The sequence below is a fragment of the Moschus berezovskii genome, chromosome 28 (assembly GCF_049115385.1).
Source record: "Moschus berezovskii isolate FMDL1 chromosome 28, NW_MosBer_1.0, whole genome shotgun sequence".
Lineage (NCBI taxonomy): Eukaryota > Metazoa > Chordata > Mammalia > Artiodactyla > Moschidae > Moschus > Moschus berezovskii.
The window spans coordinates 22,368,332-22,387,397 of record NC_142487.1 but is presented as its reverse complement, the minus strand read 5'-3'; the positions used below and the strand labels follow the sequence as shown (position 1 = coordinate 22,387,397).

The window sequence follows — 19,066 nt, the reverse complement described above, 5'->3', positions numbered from 1 at the left end:
CCTTCTTCTCCCTATCTCCTTGCTTCTCCTGTAAAGCTTTAAGGAAAAAGATAAAGAAATTAAAGACATTAGTCTTTAATTAAATAAATGAGCCTTCAAATATCCGTATCCTCGAAAAGCTCATTTGTTTGAAACAAGCAGTACATTTTTCCAATTAAACACATTTTTGGTCACTCAATATTAATACACAAAGCCCCCACAAATTTATAAGTTTCTATTAAGATGGAACTACATGCTTCTTCTACATCAAAGCAACAGGACAGACTTCTCCAGAACTGGCACTAAGGACAGATTAAAGTGGGAGGAGGATTAATTCTGAAATTAAAAATACCTGGGACATTTAAAAGAAGTTCAATAAATAAAAGGTTTTTTTCTTAATGTTCAAGGGGAAGAAAAGTGCATCCCCAGCAAAAGTAAAAACTTTCTCAAAACAAAATTCCATTAGTTGCAGAGAATAAATTCATTCTATCTCTCTCATTTATATATCAACATGCTTCTAACTCAAGTACTCACATATCTAACACTCTTAAAACACTTAAACATCATAATGCAAATTTTTTCCTCAGTAATTAGCAGTTCTTCATTATTCACTCATCTGATTTTAATTTACTATGAACTTCTTCTTGTTCCCAAGTAGTTTTTCCTCCCATTCTTTACCAGAGTTTGTACATCCACCAACTATCATCAAAAAAGCATTTACCTGATTACAAAACATGAGTGCTGGATACATATGGAATCATCATACCATTCCTCTACTTTTCTATTTGTTTGACATTTTCTATCACAGAAAGTTAAACCAAAAAAACAAAAACAATTTTCTGGCTATGGTTATTTTATCTTTTAGTACACTATCACCTCATCAATTTTGTTTTTGATGACAGATTAATAATTTGTCAATATCACACTGAAGTCAGATCTATTCTGTATCACACCATCAATAATTTTATATAAAACATATCCATCATAATATGATGGTACTAGGGCAAACCATTAACGATAATATACAAGTCAGAAGTCATAGTATCTAATTACAAAATACATTTAGTATATTCAAAAACTTTACTCAATTTAAGCACCTCTGATATTTGCTCACCCTATAGGATTTTACAAGTACAGATACAATACAACCAACTGATAAGAAAATATTAGTAAATATGAAAAATAAGAGAACTGTAAGAATTAAGCAAACTAATTATTAATCCGTCTGTTTTTTTAAAAAGCACATTAATGAACAAACAAAAAATATTCTGTGTGATCACCACCACTATCACAATTTACAAGGGAGTGTCATAAATCAGAAACTGTCCTAAGTACCTTATATTTATTTTCTAATCAACTGAATCCTCACAACCCCAAAGTAGAAGCAACCTGTACAAAATCTCAGCAAGGAAATGACAGAATCAAGATTCCAAAGTGTAATTACAGTCAATGTCCACATTTAAGAAAATAAGATGCTCAACTAGGACAGGATATAGGATTACAAAGAATGCATTTCTGACATGGAATTAATATCACTGAGAAAAGAAGCTTTCCTAGATTCTTCCTCTACACTCACATTCATGGGTAAATAGTTTTTAAATTATTCTGAGCAACTATATCACAGAGAGGCTTAGCACACAAATGAAAACACTCTTAGAAACTTCAAACATTTACCATACAAAAATTGTACCATCATTTACGGAAAATAATGATTGAAAAATATTAAAATGTAAATGAAGAGAAAGGAATATTCTAAAATATAGAGAGAATATAGAGGGAGAAAAAACTTAAAAGTAAAAAGAGAAAGTAGTAAAATTTTAATAGCCTTCTCCATTTGCAAAATAGTTGCTTTTGGTTCTAATTCCTATTAAACATATATCAATATTTTATAGTGCAACGAAAGGATCATGTAACAAAGACAAAAGTTATATAAGGTACCTAAACTTACCACCATTTTGTGGTAACTAATGAAAAATGTGATCTAACACAAACAACACTGAAAGTTATGCTCTATAAAAATACCATGATACTACCATTGTTAATTATCATTAAGTAACTTAAAGATTAAATCAGATGTGCACATAGCATTCTTCATTTGGAAAACTGAATGCTGCATTTTAACTTACAAAGTAACAGGAATATTTTCCCATGATCTTTCCGCTTCAAGTTTATCTAATGAACAAGGACTGTCATCCTTTTTCATAGACTTTGGTAACTCTTCAGTACAATGCTCTAGATTTCTCTTGGCCTTCAGGATAAGCAATTCAATTTTGTCACCTAATTTAAAAGATTACATTAATTCTTTAAGAAAAGAAATAAATGCAAAGCATTGTAAAATCTTATAAAGGCAACAAGAATTTACATTTGGAATATAAACATATCTACAATAGCAAGCTATGTTAAAATGTGACATTTGTTGTGACACAAAGAAAAAAATGAGACATTTTTCTAGTCACAGAATACTACATAAATAAAGGTGATAAGAGTTCAAAACAAAAATATCACTTGAGCATTATATCAAGAATATAACAGATCCTAGATGCTAGGTCAAATTTACAGCACTTTCTCTGGTTCTTAAAAAGTCAAAATGCAAAAAAAAAAACAGAACAATTACCACTGAATGGCTTTTTGGATCCTGGAAGAAGCGGATTCTCACACAGACATTGGCTAGGTTCAGGACCACATTTACATTCATTCAGTAATCCTTTATCCTCACTCAAGGAATGTGAAATGTTTGAAGGCTCAAAAGAATATTCAAAACAATCTAATTTATTCATTAGCCGAGAAGTTCTTTGTGCCTGGTAACTATGCCTAGGAGAACACTGATCTTCTTGAAACATTTGATACATTCTTTGACTATCTGTATCAGGCAACAAGTCTTGATTGTAGAGCCAGACTGGGTACTTGAAGTCCGGTATACTAGTTATCCCTGAAATATTAAGGTCAGACTTCTGGCTGGTGAGCCATCTTGGGTAATTCTTTCCAAGATTGTGTTCTGAACTGTCCCTAAAAGATAATTTTTTGGAAAAAGATAAAGATGGTACAGAAACACTTTTATTAGCCTTATTCATGAGTTTTGGGTTTTTTAGCCTACCACATTGCCTTCCTTTTATATTTGTATATACAAGAGGGGTAACTAAGTTATCCTTGCCCTGGAGAGCAGCTGGTTCTTGAAAATTCTGATTCTTTTCTCTGTCAGATGAACTCAGTCTTCCAATGTGTCTCCTGTTTTTCTTGCTACTTCTGTGACCTGATCCAAAATAAGTGAAAGAAAATGATCCATCTGCTGGAAGCTTTAATAGATCATCAGTTGTTAGACTAATGGAGTCTATGTCATTAAGAGTCTGTCCTCCATAGGATAAGGATGAATGTCTTTTGTCATCAAGATTTTCAAAAGCTGAAAAACAAAGCAGAATTCTGTTTATCTTCCTGTACCACATATAAAAATACTTCATAATATTCAACAATACATGAGAATTAAGAATCATGTTCACTGTTTTTCCTTAATCTTTACTCAAGCTTTGATTAAAAACATGAAAGGTATAGGTTGCTGTAATAGGATATGTTTTTTTTCCTTCACATCTCTTCAATTTAACTAATTGCTACACTTCTTTCTCTCCAGCCTCATAAATATTCTTTATTTTACAGTTTCTTCATCGAGACACACCCAATGCACTAATACACTCAATGCACACCAGTCACTCAACCGGCTGCAACACAAGACAAAAACAAGTCACTAAACTAGGTGAAAAAATAATTTGCTTTCTTGCTTGCTAACCCTGAAATAGCATTCACACACACAGAACGGCTGTTCTAATTCTCCTCTTCTAGAATATACTGCCCACTTTTTTCTAACAGTTGATGTAAACATTTTTCACCCCAGGGGTCAGTCAAGTGTTAACTGGGTTATCAACAGATGCATTTTCCAAACCTGTCTTCATGGACCTCGATACTGTGCTATGCTGTGTCACTCAGTCGTGTCCGACTCTTAGCAACCCCATGGACTGCAGCCTGCCAGCTCCTCTGTCCATGGGGATCCTCTAGGCAAGAACAGTGGAGTGGGTTGCCATGTCCTCCTCCAGGGGATCTTCCCAACCAAGGGACTGAACCCAGGTCTCGCATATTACAATTGGAATCTTTATGGACTGAGCCACCAGGGAAGCCACAATGGACCTCTGACCAAGGAAAATTCCTTAACATCCTGTGAATGTTACTGCCCGACAGAATACAGACAAGAAGACTAATACAGTCCTATCTTCTCAAGTGAACTGATCAAGTATAAATTCTGAAAGGGGAAATTTGTTTAAAGTCATTAAGCCAGGTAATGGAAGCCAGACCGACCAAGTCAATGCCCTTTCCATCACCTGTAACAGAACGGCTTAAGGGTTTAGAATCAGCCAGCTGCTATCACCAGTTGCATTTTAGGAGCTTCTACTCCAAAGTGAGGATCTTTACCCCAAAACTCCAGAGAACCAAAAAATCACAGTGTCATTTAAGAAATATACACAGATCTGAACATTACAAGTCATTTTTTACTCCCAAAGAACAAAATAAAGCATCTAGTTTTCGAAGACTACTCTACATCTCTCAAAATGCTTTAAATCAATAGGTAAAAAGAAAAAAAGGATAAAAGCATACCATTGTTTGGTTTACACATGTAGTTGGAGAATTCCGGCATATTAGCAGAACATTTATCAATGTTAATCTTTCCAATGCTTGCACCAAGACACATTTGGCTAAGATCAAAATCATCAATATAGGCCTGTAGAGCCTGAGATGCAGAACTGTACAGTTTATCCTTATACTGAAACGACCCAGAGTTAGAGGAATTACTGCCACTCAGGTTGCTGCTTAACAGAGAAGATACTGAAGATTGCCGAGAACAAACTCTGTGTTTTGTATTTGATTTTGCCATGGCTTCCTCAAAATTCGTTATTTCTATTCATTTCTCCAAAAACTATAATACAAAAAGAAAAGATTAAAGTTCCAATTAAAATGAGTAACAGGCCACACACAGAGAAATTACTAAATTTGTATAAACTTTTTACAACTTTAAAAAATAAAACCCATTATCTATAAATTATTTTTAGACAATGCATATTATTTTCCATTTTAATTACTGTAAATTCTTTCATCATCGATTTAGAAAACATGTATTGAGCACCTAATATATGCTTGGAATTATATATACAAAAATTATCTGATGAATGATGCAGGGAGCTCAGATCTTTTGCTCTGTGATAACCTAAAGGGATGGGATAGGGTGGAAGGTGGGAGGGGATTAAGAAGGAGGGGACATATGTATGACGGACTCATGTTGATATATGGCAGAAACCAACACAATATTGTAATTACCCTCCAATTAAAAACAAATACATTTTTTTAAAAATCATCAAAGACTATATAGAAAGTGTCAAGGGACGAATACTCACTTTTTTAAAGTCCTGTAAACTACTGATGTAGTCTTTTCTTATGCTGAAACACTTTATGACATCACAATACATAACGTTCCCCTATACAAAATATTGTTCAACTCATAAGCCCACCACCATACACTACACACAGTATGTGCCTGATAAAGTTTTAAAAGGCATCAAATGACATAGTTGAAACAAGAAGGAAAAATGGAGACTAATTATCCACTTTCAACATTTTAAATGCCAATATGTAACTTTAGGCAACCTTTTCCCTCAAGACAGGAGCAAACAAAACAATTTACAGTATTCACTGATAAAGAAATAAACTGCAAGTCTTACCGTGAAATAAGCGGGCAAAATGTTCTTTTCCTAAAATAATGCAGCTTTAACAATCCTTTTCTGACATTCGTTTTTTGATACTACCCTATTTTCAATTCTCATGTAAAACAGATTCAGCCCTCCTCTCAAAGGAGACTTAACAGTATGGAAAAGCTGCCTCATGCACTCATCTTTTTTTCCATTATTAAAATTGAGAGAATTACAGTCTACATTAATATAGCAACAACAGTATCTATATTTGAAAACCTAAGAAGTAACAGAATGAACAGGGACTACTTCAGTAAATAATATGACATTCTTTTAGAGTTAAATCAATGGATTTTCTGAAGTGAAAATGAAAGCTTAATGTCTAGGACTTATCATATGTTATGATAACATGTTTCAGTTCAGTTGCTCAGTCATGTCCGACTCTTTGCAACCCCACAGACTGCAGCAAGCCAGGCTTCCCTGTCTATTACCAACTCCCAGAGTTTACTCAAATTCATATCCATTGAGTCGGTGATGCCATCCAACCATCTCATCCTCTTTCGTCCCTTTCTCTTCCCGCCCTCAATTGGGGGTTATAATTTTGGGAACATTTAAGTTATAACAATTTTAATGTAATCTTAATAACTGTCAAATTTGATTTTAGAACTCTGAGAAAGTCTTCAGTTTAAGAAGAGAAAAAGGTCAGAGTTGACAGTAGTCAACCGAAGCATCGGTAGAACGTAGGTAATTATTTAACTGAATGCTATGATACTATTGATATACCTTCTAAAGACTGGCTAGACCAAGTCAGCTTTTCCCTTTCTTCACCCCTCTAATGATTTTAAATCTTCTCAAGTAAATAGTGCTTGGATGACAAGCCTGACCAAACGTTTCCTCCCTTATTCCAACACAGCACAAGTTACCAATTTTATACTTTTTCTACTATACAAAATCTTAAAAACAAAAACAAAACCCTAAAAGAGAAAGCTGTTGGATTACAGTTCTTAGTGAGTGGGTAATAACAATAATCTTAATTCACAGGAAGCAAAAAGGAAACCCACAACTTAATTATTACTGGGCAGTTTCCAAAATTACACAAAAAGAAGAAAATTTAAGTCAACTCCTGGGCACCCATAATTCTGCATCAATGACCAACACAACCACTCTTGATCCACCCACTTCTCCTCACATCTGCCACAGAATTATTTGGAAGCAAATTCGCTGTCTCCTTACTGTTTCTTCCGTAAACATTTCAGCATGCCACTCCAAAAGGAAATCCATCATTCCGACAAATACATGTTGAAACGAGTGGCCAGTGGTTTCAACTACCTTTGATTCAAACGCAGAACGTACAGCGTTAACCAACTGTAATACGGTAATAGCTCACAGGAAATAAACAACTCAACGGCTCTGTGATTTATGTTAGGAAAATGAACGTGTTTGTGGTTGCCGCAAAAACAAGTTTTAATGACCCTGGAAAGCTAAGATCGCTGGCGCCCCTGCTGAAAAGCATCTTCAGGTTCCAAGCTTGCGCCGTGAATGAACCAGGACCCACCTCCCTCGGGGATTCCAGCATCCCCTGCCCGCCCACCCAACACCACAGTCACAGACACAGCTTCTCTAAACCGTTATCAGTGTTAGGGTCCGGAGTCGCCCTTCCCTCAAAGGAACAGAGGACACTCAACGATAATGCAAGACACACAGCGAGGTTTATTTCCAGCTAGCTGGGGTCCAAAGTGTCTGCCCGACGCAGCGGGTTTCAACAAGGACCCCGAGCACTCAGAGCCAAGGATTTATATAGCATTTTCAAAACATGACATTCCCAAAACACCTAACTCACAGTAATTTTCCACACACACACACAGCTGCGCATATCTCAATCCTGGTGTTTTAACAGATAAGCTTATTTAACCTGTTTATGAAAGTGAAAGAGGAGAGTGAAAAGGTTGGCTTGAAGCTCAACATTCAGAAAACAAAGATCATGGCATCTGGTCCCATCACTTCATGGGAAATAGATGGAAAAACAGTGGAAACAGTGTCAGACTTTATTTTTGGGGGCTCCAAAATCACTGCAGATGCTGATTGCAGCCATGAAATTAAAAGATGCTTACTCCTTGGAAGGAAAGTTATAACCAACCTTGATAGTATATTTAAAAGCAGAGACATTACTTTGCCAACAAAGGTCCGTCTAGTCAAGGCTATGGTTTTTCCGGTGGTCATGTATGGATGTGAGAGTTGGACTGTGAAGAAAGCTGATCGCCGAAGAATTGATGCTTTTGAGCTCTGGTGCTGGAGAAGACTCTTGAGAGTCCCTTGGACTGCAAGGAGATCCAACCAGTCCATTCTAAAGGAGATCAATCCTGGGTGTTCATTGGAAGGACTGATGCTAAAGCTGAAACTGCAATACTTTGGCCACCTCATGCAACAAGTTGACTCACTGGAAAAGACTGATGCTGGGAAAGGTTGGGGGCGGGAGGAGAAGGGGACGACAGAGAATGAGATGGCTGGATGGCATCACCGACTCTGTGGACATGAGTTTGAGTGAACTCCGGGAGTTGGTGATGGACAGCGAGGCCTGGCGTGCTGATTCATGCGGTCACGGAGAGTCGGACACGACTGAGCGACTGAACTGAACTGACCTAATTTCAACCGCCCACATTCCGGTGCTTAAGATTAACTTGTTTTCCAGGTTTTATCTAGTTCTTCTTCCCTCAAGTCACGTACTCAGTAAAATGGCTTTTCCAGCCTCTAAGATGGCCGTTCTTATGCTATCCCATTCTTACATCCCCCCCTTTAGTTGTTTATAATAAAATCCTGCTCATTTGCAGGGCAGCCGTAGGGGTCTTCGGGAGTGGGTAACCTTTCATACTGTTGTCTCAACACCATGAGCTGGACAGTATTAACACGGTCTTTTACAAACTTAATAAGCTTATTCAGAATGCAAGGGCCAAATGTGGCCAAACACCATTGGGCCAACTAAGGTGGACACCAGGGTGGCAAGCCAGGGAGACTTGTTAAACCGAGCCTCAGACCAGCTCTCCTGCACCTCTCTCTCCTTCTTTCTCTTGGCCAATCCTTCTCTTACCTTAGCCATGGACTCTTTTACTACTCCTATGTGGTCAGCATAAAAGCAGCATTCTTCTCCTAGTGTGGCACACAGCCCCCCTTGTTGGAGGAACAACAAATCAAGCCTCTTGTATTTTGGAGTACTACCTTGGATAGGGAGACGAGAGATTTTTCTAGATGACTAATAGAGGCCTCCATCCTTTCTAAATCTTCATCTACGGCCGCCCTCAGGGAGGTCATACCTGTATGTTGGGTAGCCAGGGAGGCTATGCCGGTCCCGGCTCCAGCCATTCCTAAGCTGAACAGGGTGGCAACGGTTAGTGCAGTGATGGCCTCTCTCTTACTTCTCTCGCTTGTGCCTTTACTCCAGTGAGAATACATGCTTTCCTTAGGGCGGTAAAGGATGCGAGGCATTACAGTTACCAGGACGCAGAATTCTTTAGATGCGTTAAAGACTGAGGTTGAGAGGCACGGGGTGAGACCAGTCCTGGTACATATCCACGACCCATCACTCTTTGGGATTAGCCACTTTGAGTTACTGTTCCAACTAGGCGCACTGTTTAAGGAAGCGCATAAACCTTGTTTATTCTGTGGCACTTTTCCTAGACAGGTCCCGCTACCACTCACCTGCTGCAGGGTCAAGCTGATTTTACGGTCCCCCCATGAACACTGAGCGGGGTTTGTATCAGGCGATACATTATAGGTGGCATTTAGTCCTATAGCTTCATAAAATGGAGGCTTGACATCGTAGCATAGCCAGCATGAGGCCCTGAGGTTAGGACTGGTAGCGTTAAGGGTCTCATACACAGTGCACATCAGCTTCCATAAGGGGTCCTCAACGGCCTGCGTGGCAGGTGCCGGGGAGGTTACAGAGGTCTCAGTCTGGGGTTTTACGGCCTCTTTTGAGGTGTCCTTGCTACCTTGGCTTTTGGTGGGGGTGGGAGGAGCCAACACCTCATTTGGGCCCACTGGAGCACTGCTTGTCTGGGGTGTCTCAACCTTAATCTGACAACAATAGTGGATCCCGCATGCCCTCCATATTTGTAGAACACTATTCCCCACTGTTTTCCTTGAATCCAACCCTGAATCCCCTCTTGCCTTCCTTCGTCAGTGAACCGAGCCCAGATCCTGTCTGAATCTCAACGGGAACAGGGGCCTTGAGGGAGAGGGACAGCCACCCCTCTAGGCGCCCCTTGGTTAACAAAAGCAAATTTTAGAGAGTCTGGTCGCAAAACCGCCCACCTCCAATCCCCGTCATTAGAGGTAACACAGGCCCAACTCTTACAGAAGGAATATTGGACCCCCCCCCACATTGCCGGCCCTTGGAGTGTTGTGGGCAGGCATAAAATCCATAGCTACGGGCTAAACTGGATGCCGTGGACTGGTAAGCAGGGTTAATGTCTCTGAAACAGAAGGTCAAGTCTGGCCACCATGTAGATAGTGCGCCTACGTGGGAGGTCTCGTAGAGAGGCCTACCAGTTTCTCCATCAGTAAGGATCCAAGTCTGCTTGTAAGGTTGATGAGGATTGGTTTCTGTGTAGTTCCTTCTCCAGTCGTTAAGCAGGGTCAGGACCAGTAGCCGTTTCATCATCGGGCCGGGCGGGAGACTCGATGTGTCCCCGGGGTCTGGAGAGCTGTAGCTTCAGGGGGTTGTCAGGGTGCTGTCGCACGGTCCACTTCCTGGCTTGTCTCTGCTCCGGCTGGGTGACTCGGCGTACATGAGAGTGGTGGACTCAAGGCCCAATGCCGTCAACCTTTAGGGCGGTTGGGGTGACCAGAATAACCACATAAGGACCCTTCCATCTTTCTTCTAAGGTTCGGGTTTTTTGTCTCCTCACTGGAAAAGACTCTGATGCTGGGAAAGGGTGGGGGCGGGGGAAGGGGACGACCGAGAATGAGATGGCTGGATGGCATCACCGACTCTGTGGACATGAGTTTGAGTGAGCTCCGGGAGTTGGTGATGGACAGGGAGGCCTGGCGTGCTGTGATTCATGGGGTCGCGGAGAGTCAGACACGACTGAGCGACTGAACTGAACTGAACTGAACCCATACCCAATCCCCTGGGACGATGCCATGTTCCAGGTTCGGTGCGTCCTTTGTCTTATACAAAGAGCGCACCAGGGGCCAGATTTCACATTGGACCTCCTGTAGGGAATTTAGACTGGCCAGATAATTTGGGGCCACATTAGGGTCTCAGTCCGGTAGAGTATGGACAATAATGGGGGGTGGTCCCCCATATATGATTTCAAATGGAGTCAATCCGTGCACATATGGGGAGTTTCGAACCCGGAAGATGGCATAGGGTAGGAGGGTCACCCAGTCCCCGCCAGTCTCGATGGCCAATTTAGATAAGGTCTCCTTCAGGGTCCGATTCATCCTCTCCACCTGCCCTGAGCTCTGGGAATTATATTCACAATGTAGCTTCCAATTGGTCCCCACCACTTGGGCCAGTCCCTGTAGGATTTTGCTGATGAAAGCCGGGCAGTTATCAGACCCTAAAACCTCTGGAACACCATATCAGGGTATGATTTCTTCTAGTAACACCTTAGCAACAAACTGGGCAGTTTCTCGCTTCGTGGGGAAGGCTTCCACCCAGCCCGAAAAAGTGTCAACCAATACCAGCAAGTACTTACATCCATACCTCCCAAGCTTTACCTCAGTGAAATCTACCTCCCAGCTCCATCCCGGTGCCCTCCCCCATACCATCGTACCTGTGTGTAGGGGTCCCTTCCTACTGGGTTTCATAGCCTGGCACCCGACACATTGGTCCACAATTTTCTGGATCTGGGTAGTTTGTCGGGGGAACCTGAGGCAGGCGGACTCGAGAACTGTCAACAACTTCCTTTTTCCTAAATGGGTGGCTTGGTGCAGCTTAAAAAGGAGGAACTGTCCTAGTTTCTCCGGCAGTATCAGTCTTCCCTCTAGGTCCCGGTGCCACCCATGCTGATCAGGTTTTGTGCAGTGGTGGTTCTGGATCCACTGTAAGTCCTCTGGGGTGTAGTCAGGTTGCGGGGCAAGCGCGGAAGCTCGAGTGCAGGCAGCGCAAGTGCCAAAGCTGGTGAGGCTACTGCTGCCTTTTTGGCGGCCTCATCCGCTCGTCAGTTTCCCTCAGCCTCCAAGGTTCGGGCAGACAGGTGTTCAGGGATGTGGACAACTGCGACTGCCCGGGGCTTTTGCACGGCCGCCAGCAACCTCTGTACCTCTGGGAGATTGCGTAGTTCCTTTCCTTCCGCCATAACAAAGCCCCTCTCCTGGTAGATGGAGCCATGCACATGGACAGTGCCGAAAGCGTAGCGGCTATAGGTATAGACAGTCACCCGTTTCCCTTCAGCCCGTTCCAGCGCCTCCGCCAGTGCAATCAGTTCGGCTTTTTGGGCTGAGGTCCCCGGGGGAAGCGAGGCACTCCAAACAACATTCCCGCCTTGGTCCACTACCACTGCGCCCGCCCTTAGCACCCATCCATAATGAAGCTGCTTCCGTCAGTGTACCATACCATTTCACTGTTGGGAAGAGCGGCGTCCTGGAGGTCGGGGCGTACCTGGGTGATCTCTGCCACGATTTCCTGGCAATCATGCAGGGGGGCTTCTAGATCCGGGGTCGGCAGCAGGGTGGCTGGATTTAGAGCAGCTGGTTCAGCAAAGGTGATCCGGGGCACACCTAACAGGAGTCCTTGGTAATGGGTCAGGCAGGCATTGGTCATCCACTTACTGGGGGGATGCTTTAGAACCCCCTCGATCGCATGAAGGGTTACCACCTTCAGATGTTGCCAGAAAGTGAGTATGTCTGCGTCCTTCACCATTAGGGCTACTGCCACGATGATCCTTAGGCATGGGGGCCATCCTGCTGCAACTGGGTCTAGTCTCTTGGATAAATAAGCAACCGGACGCTTCCATGGCCCCAGGCACTGCATTAACACCCCTTTTGCTATTCCCTTCCTCTCATTGACAAAAAAGGTGAAGGGCTTCAGGGGGTCTGGCAATGCCAGGGCTGGTGCTCTTAGGAGGGCGGTCCTGAGTTTGTCAAAGGCCCTCTGTTGTTCTGGTCCCCAGGCCCAGGGGGCCTTATCCTTCGTTGCCTCATACAGAGGCCTCGCTATCTCAGCATTCCCCAAGATCCATAGCCGGCAGTAGCCCACCATTCCTAGAAACTCAGGGACCTCTCGGGCCGAGGTCAGGACTGGAAGCCTAAGAATAGTCTCTTTCATGGCCTTGGTTAGCCACCTGGTTCCTCCCTTCAGTTCATACCCCAGGTAGGTGACCATCTGCCTGCATATCTGGGCCTTCTGTGCACTGGCCCGATAGCCCAATTGCCCCAACTCCTGGAGGAGGTCTCCAGTGGCCTGTCGGCATTCAGCCTCGGTGGGGGCAGCTAGAAGCAAGTCATCTACGTACTGCAGGAGTGTAACTGAGTCATGGTTCCAACGAAACAAGTCCAGATCCTGATTTAAGGCTTCATTAAACAGATTAGGAGTTTTTGAACCCTTGTGGTAGTCTAGTCCAGGTCAACTGTCCAGGGGTTCCAGTGTTGTCATCATGCCATTTGAAGGCAAAAATGTGTTGGCTGCTGGGTGCCAGGGCTATGCTAAAAAAAGCATCCTTTAGGTCTAGGGTGGTATACCAAACGTGAGAGGGGTAAGTGACTTAGTAGGGCATAAGGGTTGGGGACCGTGGGGTAGATGTCCTCGGTCCTTTTATTTACCTCCCTCAAGTCCTGGACTGGCCTGTAATCCGTTCCCCCTGATTTCTTAACAGGAAGAAGCGGGGTGTTCCAGGCGGAGTGGCAGGATTTCAGTATTCCAGCTTCTAAGAGGCGGTTAATGTGTGGGGCAATCCCTTTTCACGCCTCAGTGGACATGGGGTACTGGCGGACCCGGATAGGCTGGGCCCAGGCCTTAACTTTGACCACTACTGGTGCTAGGTGGGCCACCAGACCCATGCCCGCTATCTCTGCCCATGCCTGAGGGTACATTCTAAGCCAGCAGTCCATCTCATGGGGCCACTCTGGGGGGGATGGAGGAGCCCTGCAGGGCAAATAGGCGATGTTCATCTGCGAGGGACAGGGTCAAGACATGAAGGGGCTGTCCTTGGCCGTCCATCAACTTGATGCCGTCCGGCTCAAAGTGGATATGGGCCTGGACCTTGGTTAGGAGATCACACCCCAGCAAGGGGGCCAGGCATTCAGGGATAACCAGGAAAGAGTGGGTCACCTGGTGGCAGCCCAAGTCCACCTGGCGCCTACTGGTCCATCGATAAGCCTTGGACCCAGTTGCCCCCTGCAGCACGCTGGTTTTCTGAGATAAGGGTTCCGTAGGCTTGTTCAAAACTGAGTACTGGGCTCCCGTATCCACCATGAATCCCACAGGCTTCCCCTCCACGTACACAGTTACCTAAGACTCGGGGAGGGGACCCGAGTCCTGCCCCCCCTAAACACTGTCCATTCCCGCCAACAAAACCTGAGCATCTTGTTCGGTTCGGGCCTGGCGCTTGGGGCATTCCCTCTTCCAATGTCCATATCCTTTGCAGTTTGCGCATTGCCCCCTATCTAGCCTGAGCCACGGTTTCCGAGATCGGGCCGGTCCGGTCGGACCAGGTCTTTCCCGGGCCGTGCCTTGCACTCCCCCTAGCAGGATCTCGGCCGTCTCCTTCCGCCGTCTCCTATTTTCCCCACTCAGATGCTCTCTGTCTTCTTTCCTCACTCTTTCCTGCAACTCCTGAGTTTCCCTTCTGATCCGATCCTCTCTTTCCTCCGGGGTCTCCCAAGTGTTGAAAACTCTCTGCCACCCTCATTAGATCCCGAATGGTCATTTCCCCTAATCCTTCCTGCTTATATAATTTCTTCCTAATATCTGAGGCAGCTTGGTTTATGAAGGACAAAATCATGGCTGACTGATTCTCCTCTGCCAGGGGGTCCAAGGGGGTGTACTGTTTATAAGCATCATATAGGCGCTCTAAAAACACGGCCGGGCTTTCATTTTCCCCTTGCATTACAGCCTGTACCTTAGCCAGCTTGGTGGGGCGGCGTGCCGCCGCTCGGAGACCTGCCATAAGAGTCTGGCGGTAGACTCAGAGACACTCCCTATCTTCTGCATTCCCAAAGCCCCAATCTGGTCTATTCAAGGGGAAGCGCTCCTCAATCAGGTTCGGTAGGGTTGTCGGCCGTCCGTTGTCGCCGGGGACATTCTTTCTGGCCTCGGTGAGGATTCGCTCTCGCTCTTCAGTGGTAAATAAGGTCTTAAGGAGCTGCTGACAATCGTCCCAGGTGGGGCTATGAGTATGCATGACGGACTCAATTAGGTCAGTCAGACCCCTTGGGTCTTCAGAGAAAGGGGGGTTTTGAGCCTTCCAGTTATACAGATCGCTGCTTGAAAAAGGCCAATATTGGTAAGACTGTTCCCCATTTGGGCCGGTAGCTCCTAGGCCCCACACAGGGAGAATGGGCGCCCCGGCTGAGGTGGACAACGACGGTTCCTCTTCTGGGGTCTCCTCTCAGTGCCTGAGGGAACTTAATCCCCTTGCTGGCCCTTGGGCTGGGGCTGGGGGAGCTGGCAGGGAGGTGGACGAATGAGGGGGCGCAGGGGAGGCGGCCTCCTCAGGTTCGGGCGGCGCCACAGGTGCGTATGGAGGGGGGTTTCCTTCAAAATCGAGGTCTAGCAGGGAGGGGTACAGGCCTGATTCTTCTTGTAAGACAGGTTTCTTGGATGGGTCCCCCGGGGTTTTTTGGTGGGTCGTAGGGGCGGGCATTTGATCTCTGGTGCCTCTGCCTTTTCTAAAACCTGCTTGAACATCTGGGAGTTCACGGTTCACATATTGCTGAAGCCTGGCTTGGGAGAATTTTGAGCATGACTTTACTAGCATGTGAGATGAGTGCAATTGTGCGGTAGTTTAAGCATTCTTTGGCATTGCCTTTCTTTGGGATTGGAATGAAGACTGACCTTTTCCAGTCCTGTGGCCACTGTTTTCCAAATTTGCTGGCATACTGAGTGCAGCACTTTCACAGCATCATCTTTCAAGATTTGAAATAGCTCAACTGGAATTCCATCACCTCCACTAGCTTTGTTCGTAGTGATGCTTTCTAAGGCCCACTTGACTTCACATTCCAAGATGTCTGGCTTTAGGTCAGTGATCAAGATATCGTGACTATCTTGGTCGTGAAGATCTTTTTTGTACAGTTCTTCTGTGTATTCTTGCCACTTCGTCTTAATATCTTCTGCTTCTTTTAGGTCCATACCATTTCTGTCCTTTATCAAGCCCATCTTTGCATGAAATGTTCCCTTGGAATCTCTGATTTTCTTGAAGAAATCTCTTGTTTTTCCTATTCTGTTTTTTCCTCTATTTCCTTGCATTGATCACTGAGGAAGGCTTTCTTATCTCTCCTTGCTGTTCTTTGGAACTCTGCATTCAGATAAGCAAGAGAGTTCCACAAAAACATCTATTTCTGCTTCACTGACTATGCTAAAGCCTTTTTGACTGTGTGGATCATAATAAACTGTGGAAAATTCTGAAAGAGATGGGAATACCAGACCACCTGACCTGCCTCTTGAGAAACCTGTATGCAGGTCAGGAAGCAACAGTCAGAACTGTACATGGAACAACAGACTGGTTCCAAATAGGAAAAGGAGTACATCAAGGCTGTATATTGTCACCTTGCTTATTTAACTTATATGCAGAGTACATCATGAGGAACGCTGGGCTGGAAGAAGCACAAGCTGGAATCAAGATTGCTGGGAGAAATCTCAATAACCTCAGATATGCAGATGACACCACCCTTATGGCAGAAAGTGAAGAGGAACTCAAAAGCCTCTTGATGAAAGTGAAAGAGGAGAGTGAAAAGGTTGGCTTGAAGCTCAACATTCAGAAAACAAAGATCATGGCATCTGGTCCCATCACTTCATGGGAAATAGATGGAAAAACAGTGGAAACAGTGTCAGACTTTATTTTTTTGGGCTCCAAAATCACTGCAGATGCTGACTGCAGCCATGGAATTAAAAGACGCTTACTCCTTGGAAGGAAAGTTATGACCAACCTTGATAGTATATTAAAAAGCGGAAACATTACTTTGCCAACAAAGGTCCGTCTAGTCAAGGCTATGGTTTTTCCGGTGGTCATGTATGGATGTGAGAGTTGGACTGTGAAGAAAGCTGATCGCCGAAGAATTGATGCTTTTGACCTCTGGTGCTGGAGAAGACTCTTGAGAGTCCCTTGGACTGCAAGGAGATCCAACCAGTCCATTCTAAAGGAGATCAATCCTGGGTGTTCATTGGAAGGACTGATGCTAAAGCTGAAACTGCAATACTTTGGCCACCTCATGCGACGAGTTGACTCACTGGAAAAAGACTCTGATGCTGGGAAAGGTTGGGGGCGGGAGGAGAAGGGGACGACAGAGAATGAGATGGCTGGATGGCATCACCGACTTGGTGGACATGAGTTTGAGTGAACTCCGGGAGTTGGTGATGGATAGGGAGTCCTGGCGTGCTGTGATTCATGGGGTCGCGGAGAGTCGGACACGACTGAGCGACTGAACTGAACTGAGGGGCGGTTGATAGGAGGCCCAAATAGTTGGTTGATAGGAGGCCCAAGAGACGGCCAAAACCCTGGGGGGATCCCTCCAGCTTCTCAGGGACAAAGGGTTTCAGCCAGGAGGGAGGATTTCCTACCAAAGTCTGCCATATCAAAATATAGGGATATTGGTCCAGGTGGCCCTGTAATCCGGGCCGGTTGATTACGTCTCGGATCTTCTTAATAATGTCCAGGGAAAAGGTCCCCTGGGGTGGCCAGCCCACATGAAAAGTAGGCCATTCTGCCAAGCAGAGGGTATCAAACTTACCTTTCTTTATTTTCACGCTGCCATAATTGCAAGCCATGGCGCAGATTTCAGGAAAGTGGTTCAGGAGCAGGGTCTTAGGCATTACCTGAGCCTGTCCCATTATTATTACAAAAAGCCAGAAAAAGACAAGGGACACAATGCCAGCAAACACACAAATTCGAACCGAGCTTTTTAACACCCACTGGCCAGTCTGCCACACCACATTCACAGGTGCCATCTCATTCACACAATACTCAGGACCCTTACCTAGGGTTCCAAACGGCGTCTACTGTAGACGTCGTTCAGGCACCCCTTCGTTGGGGACGTCTCCCACAACTTCCAGTAATGGAGCCTCCAGGGTTGTAACCCGCTCCTTCCTTCCACGAGAATTCTCAATTAGGACCGCGCAGAGACCTGTTTCAGTCGTCCCCTCTTGGAGGTGCCCAAACCTCCTGCCGCAGCTTCTGTATAAACCGCGGTACTGGAGATCATCTGTCTCCCTGAGGAGGGGTCTTCAGATCCCAGATGAGCCCCCAAACGTTAGGGTCCGGAGTTGCCCTTCCCTCAAAGGAACAGAGCACACTCAGGATAATGCAAGACACACAGCGAGGTTTATTTCCAGCTAGCTGGGGTCCAAGTGTCTGCCCGACGCAGCGGGTTTCAACAAGGACCCCGAGCACTCAGAGCCAAGGGTTTATATAGCATTTTCAAACATGACAGTCCCAAAACACCTAACTCACAGTAATTTTCCAAATACACACACAGTTGCGCATATCTCAATCCTGGTGTTTTAACGAGATAAGCTTATTTAACCTGTTAACCTAATTTCAGTGTCGCAACCGCCCACATTCTGGTGCTTAAGAGTAACTTGTTTTCCAGGTTTTATCTAGTTCTTCCCTCAAGTCATGTACTCACTAAAATGGCTTTTCCGGCCTCTAAGATGGCTGTTCTTATGCTATCCCAGTCTTACAATCAGACAACAGGAGTGGGCGGGCTGAGTCTCTGCCAGGCGGCGCCCCCGAAGCCCAAGAGCCTCCCTCCCTGCCCACTTCAGCCTCCAGGCCAGGCCCCTTCGGCCCATTCCGAGCCTCTCCTCTTGAAGCTGCCCGCTTTCCACCCGGCCTCTCAGCCCGCGCCTAGCCTCTGGCGACGCCATCTTTCCCGTAGCCCTCCCCTCCCCTCAGGCTGTCAAAGGATCGGGACGCCCCTCGAAAATACATCCGCCATTCGGGCCGAACTCACCGACGAAGGCCCCAAGAAAAACGTTCACAACTCTCCACTTCTGAAAGCCTTGGGCTGTCACCAGATGGCAGACGCGACAAAGCATCCCGACCGGATCGGCGCCCCGCCGACGCCGCCTCACCTCGCTTGCATCTCCCTCCGCCGTCACAGCCCAGCTCTACGCCCGCGCTCGCTTTTAAACTGACCCAACATGGCGCTTACTTGCGGTGCGCATGCGTGGTGCTCGGAAGAGGGCGGGGCGAGGGGCGGGGCGG

General features: G+C 45.2%; 1 protein-coding gene and 1 pseudogene across 2 annotated transcripts in view; both read right to left on the bottom strand.

The window, feature by feature from the left end:
- LOC129549864 (uncharacterized) overlaps nucleotides 1-18,926 on the bottom strand; it is a 70,241-nt pseudogene extending 51,315 nt beyond the window's left edge. The window contains exon 1 of the transcript XR_016036669.1: nucleotides 18,813-18,926. The product of XR_016036669.1 is annotated as an uncharacterized LOC129549864 (transcript). The remainder of the gene's footprint in view (nucleotides 1-18,812) is intronic.
- The window catches only part of C28H18orf54 (chromosome 28 C18orf54 homolog), a 38,830-nt gene extending 19,881 nt beyond the window's left edge, over nucleotides 1-18,949 (bottom strand). The window contains exons 1-4 of the mRNA XM_055417388.2: nucleotides 18,813-18,949; nucleotides 4,618-4,936; nucleotides 2,594-3,376; nucleotides 2,106-2,256 (exon numbers count right to left, since the gene is read on the bottom strand). Of these exons, the coding sequence (XP_055273363.2) occupies nucleotides 2,106-2,256; nucleotides 2,594-3,376; nucleotides 4,618-4,894 (1,211 nt within the window). The 5' untranslated portion in view covers nucleotides 4,895-4,936; nucleotides 18,813-18,949. The remainder of the gene's footprint in view (nucleotides 1-2,105; nucleotides 2,257-2,593; nucleotides 3,377-4,617; nucleotides 4,937-18,812) is intronic.
- Between the last annotated feature and the right edge of the window lie 117 nt (nucleotides 18,950-19,066).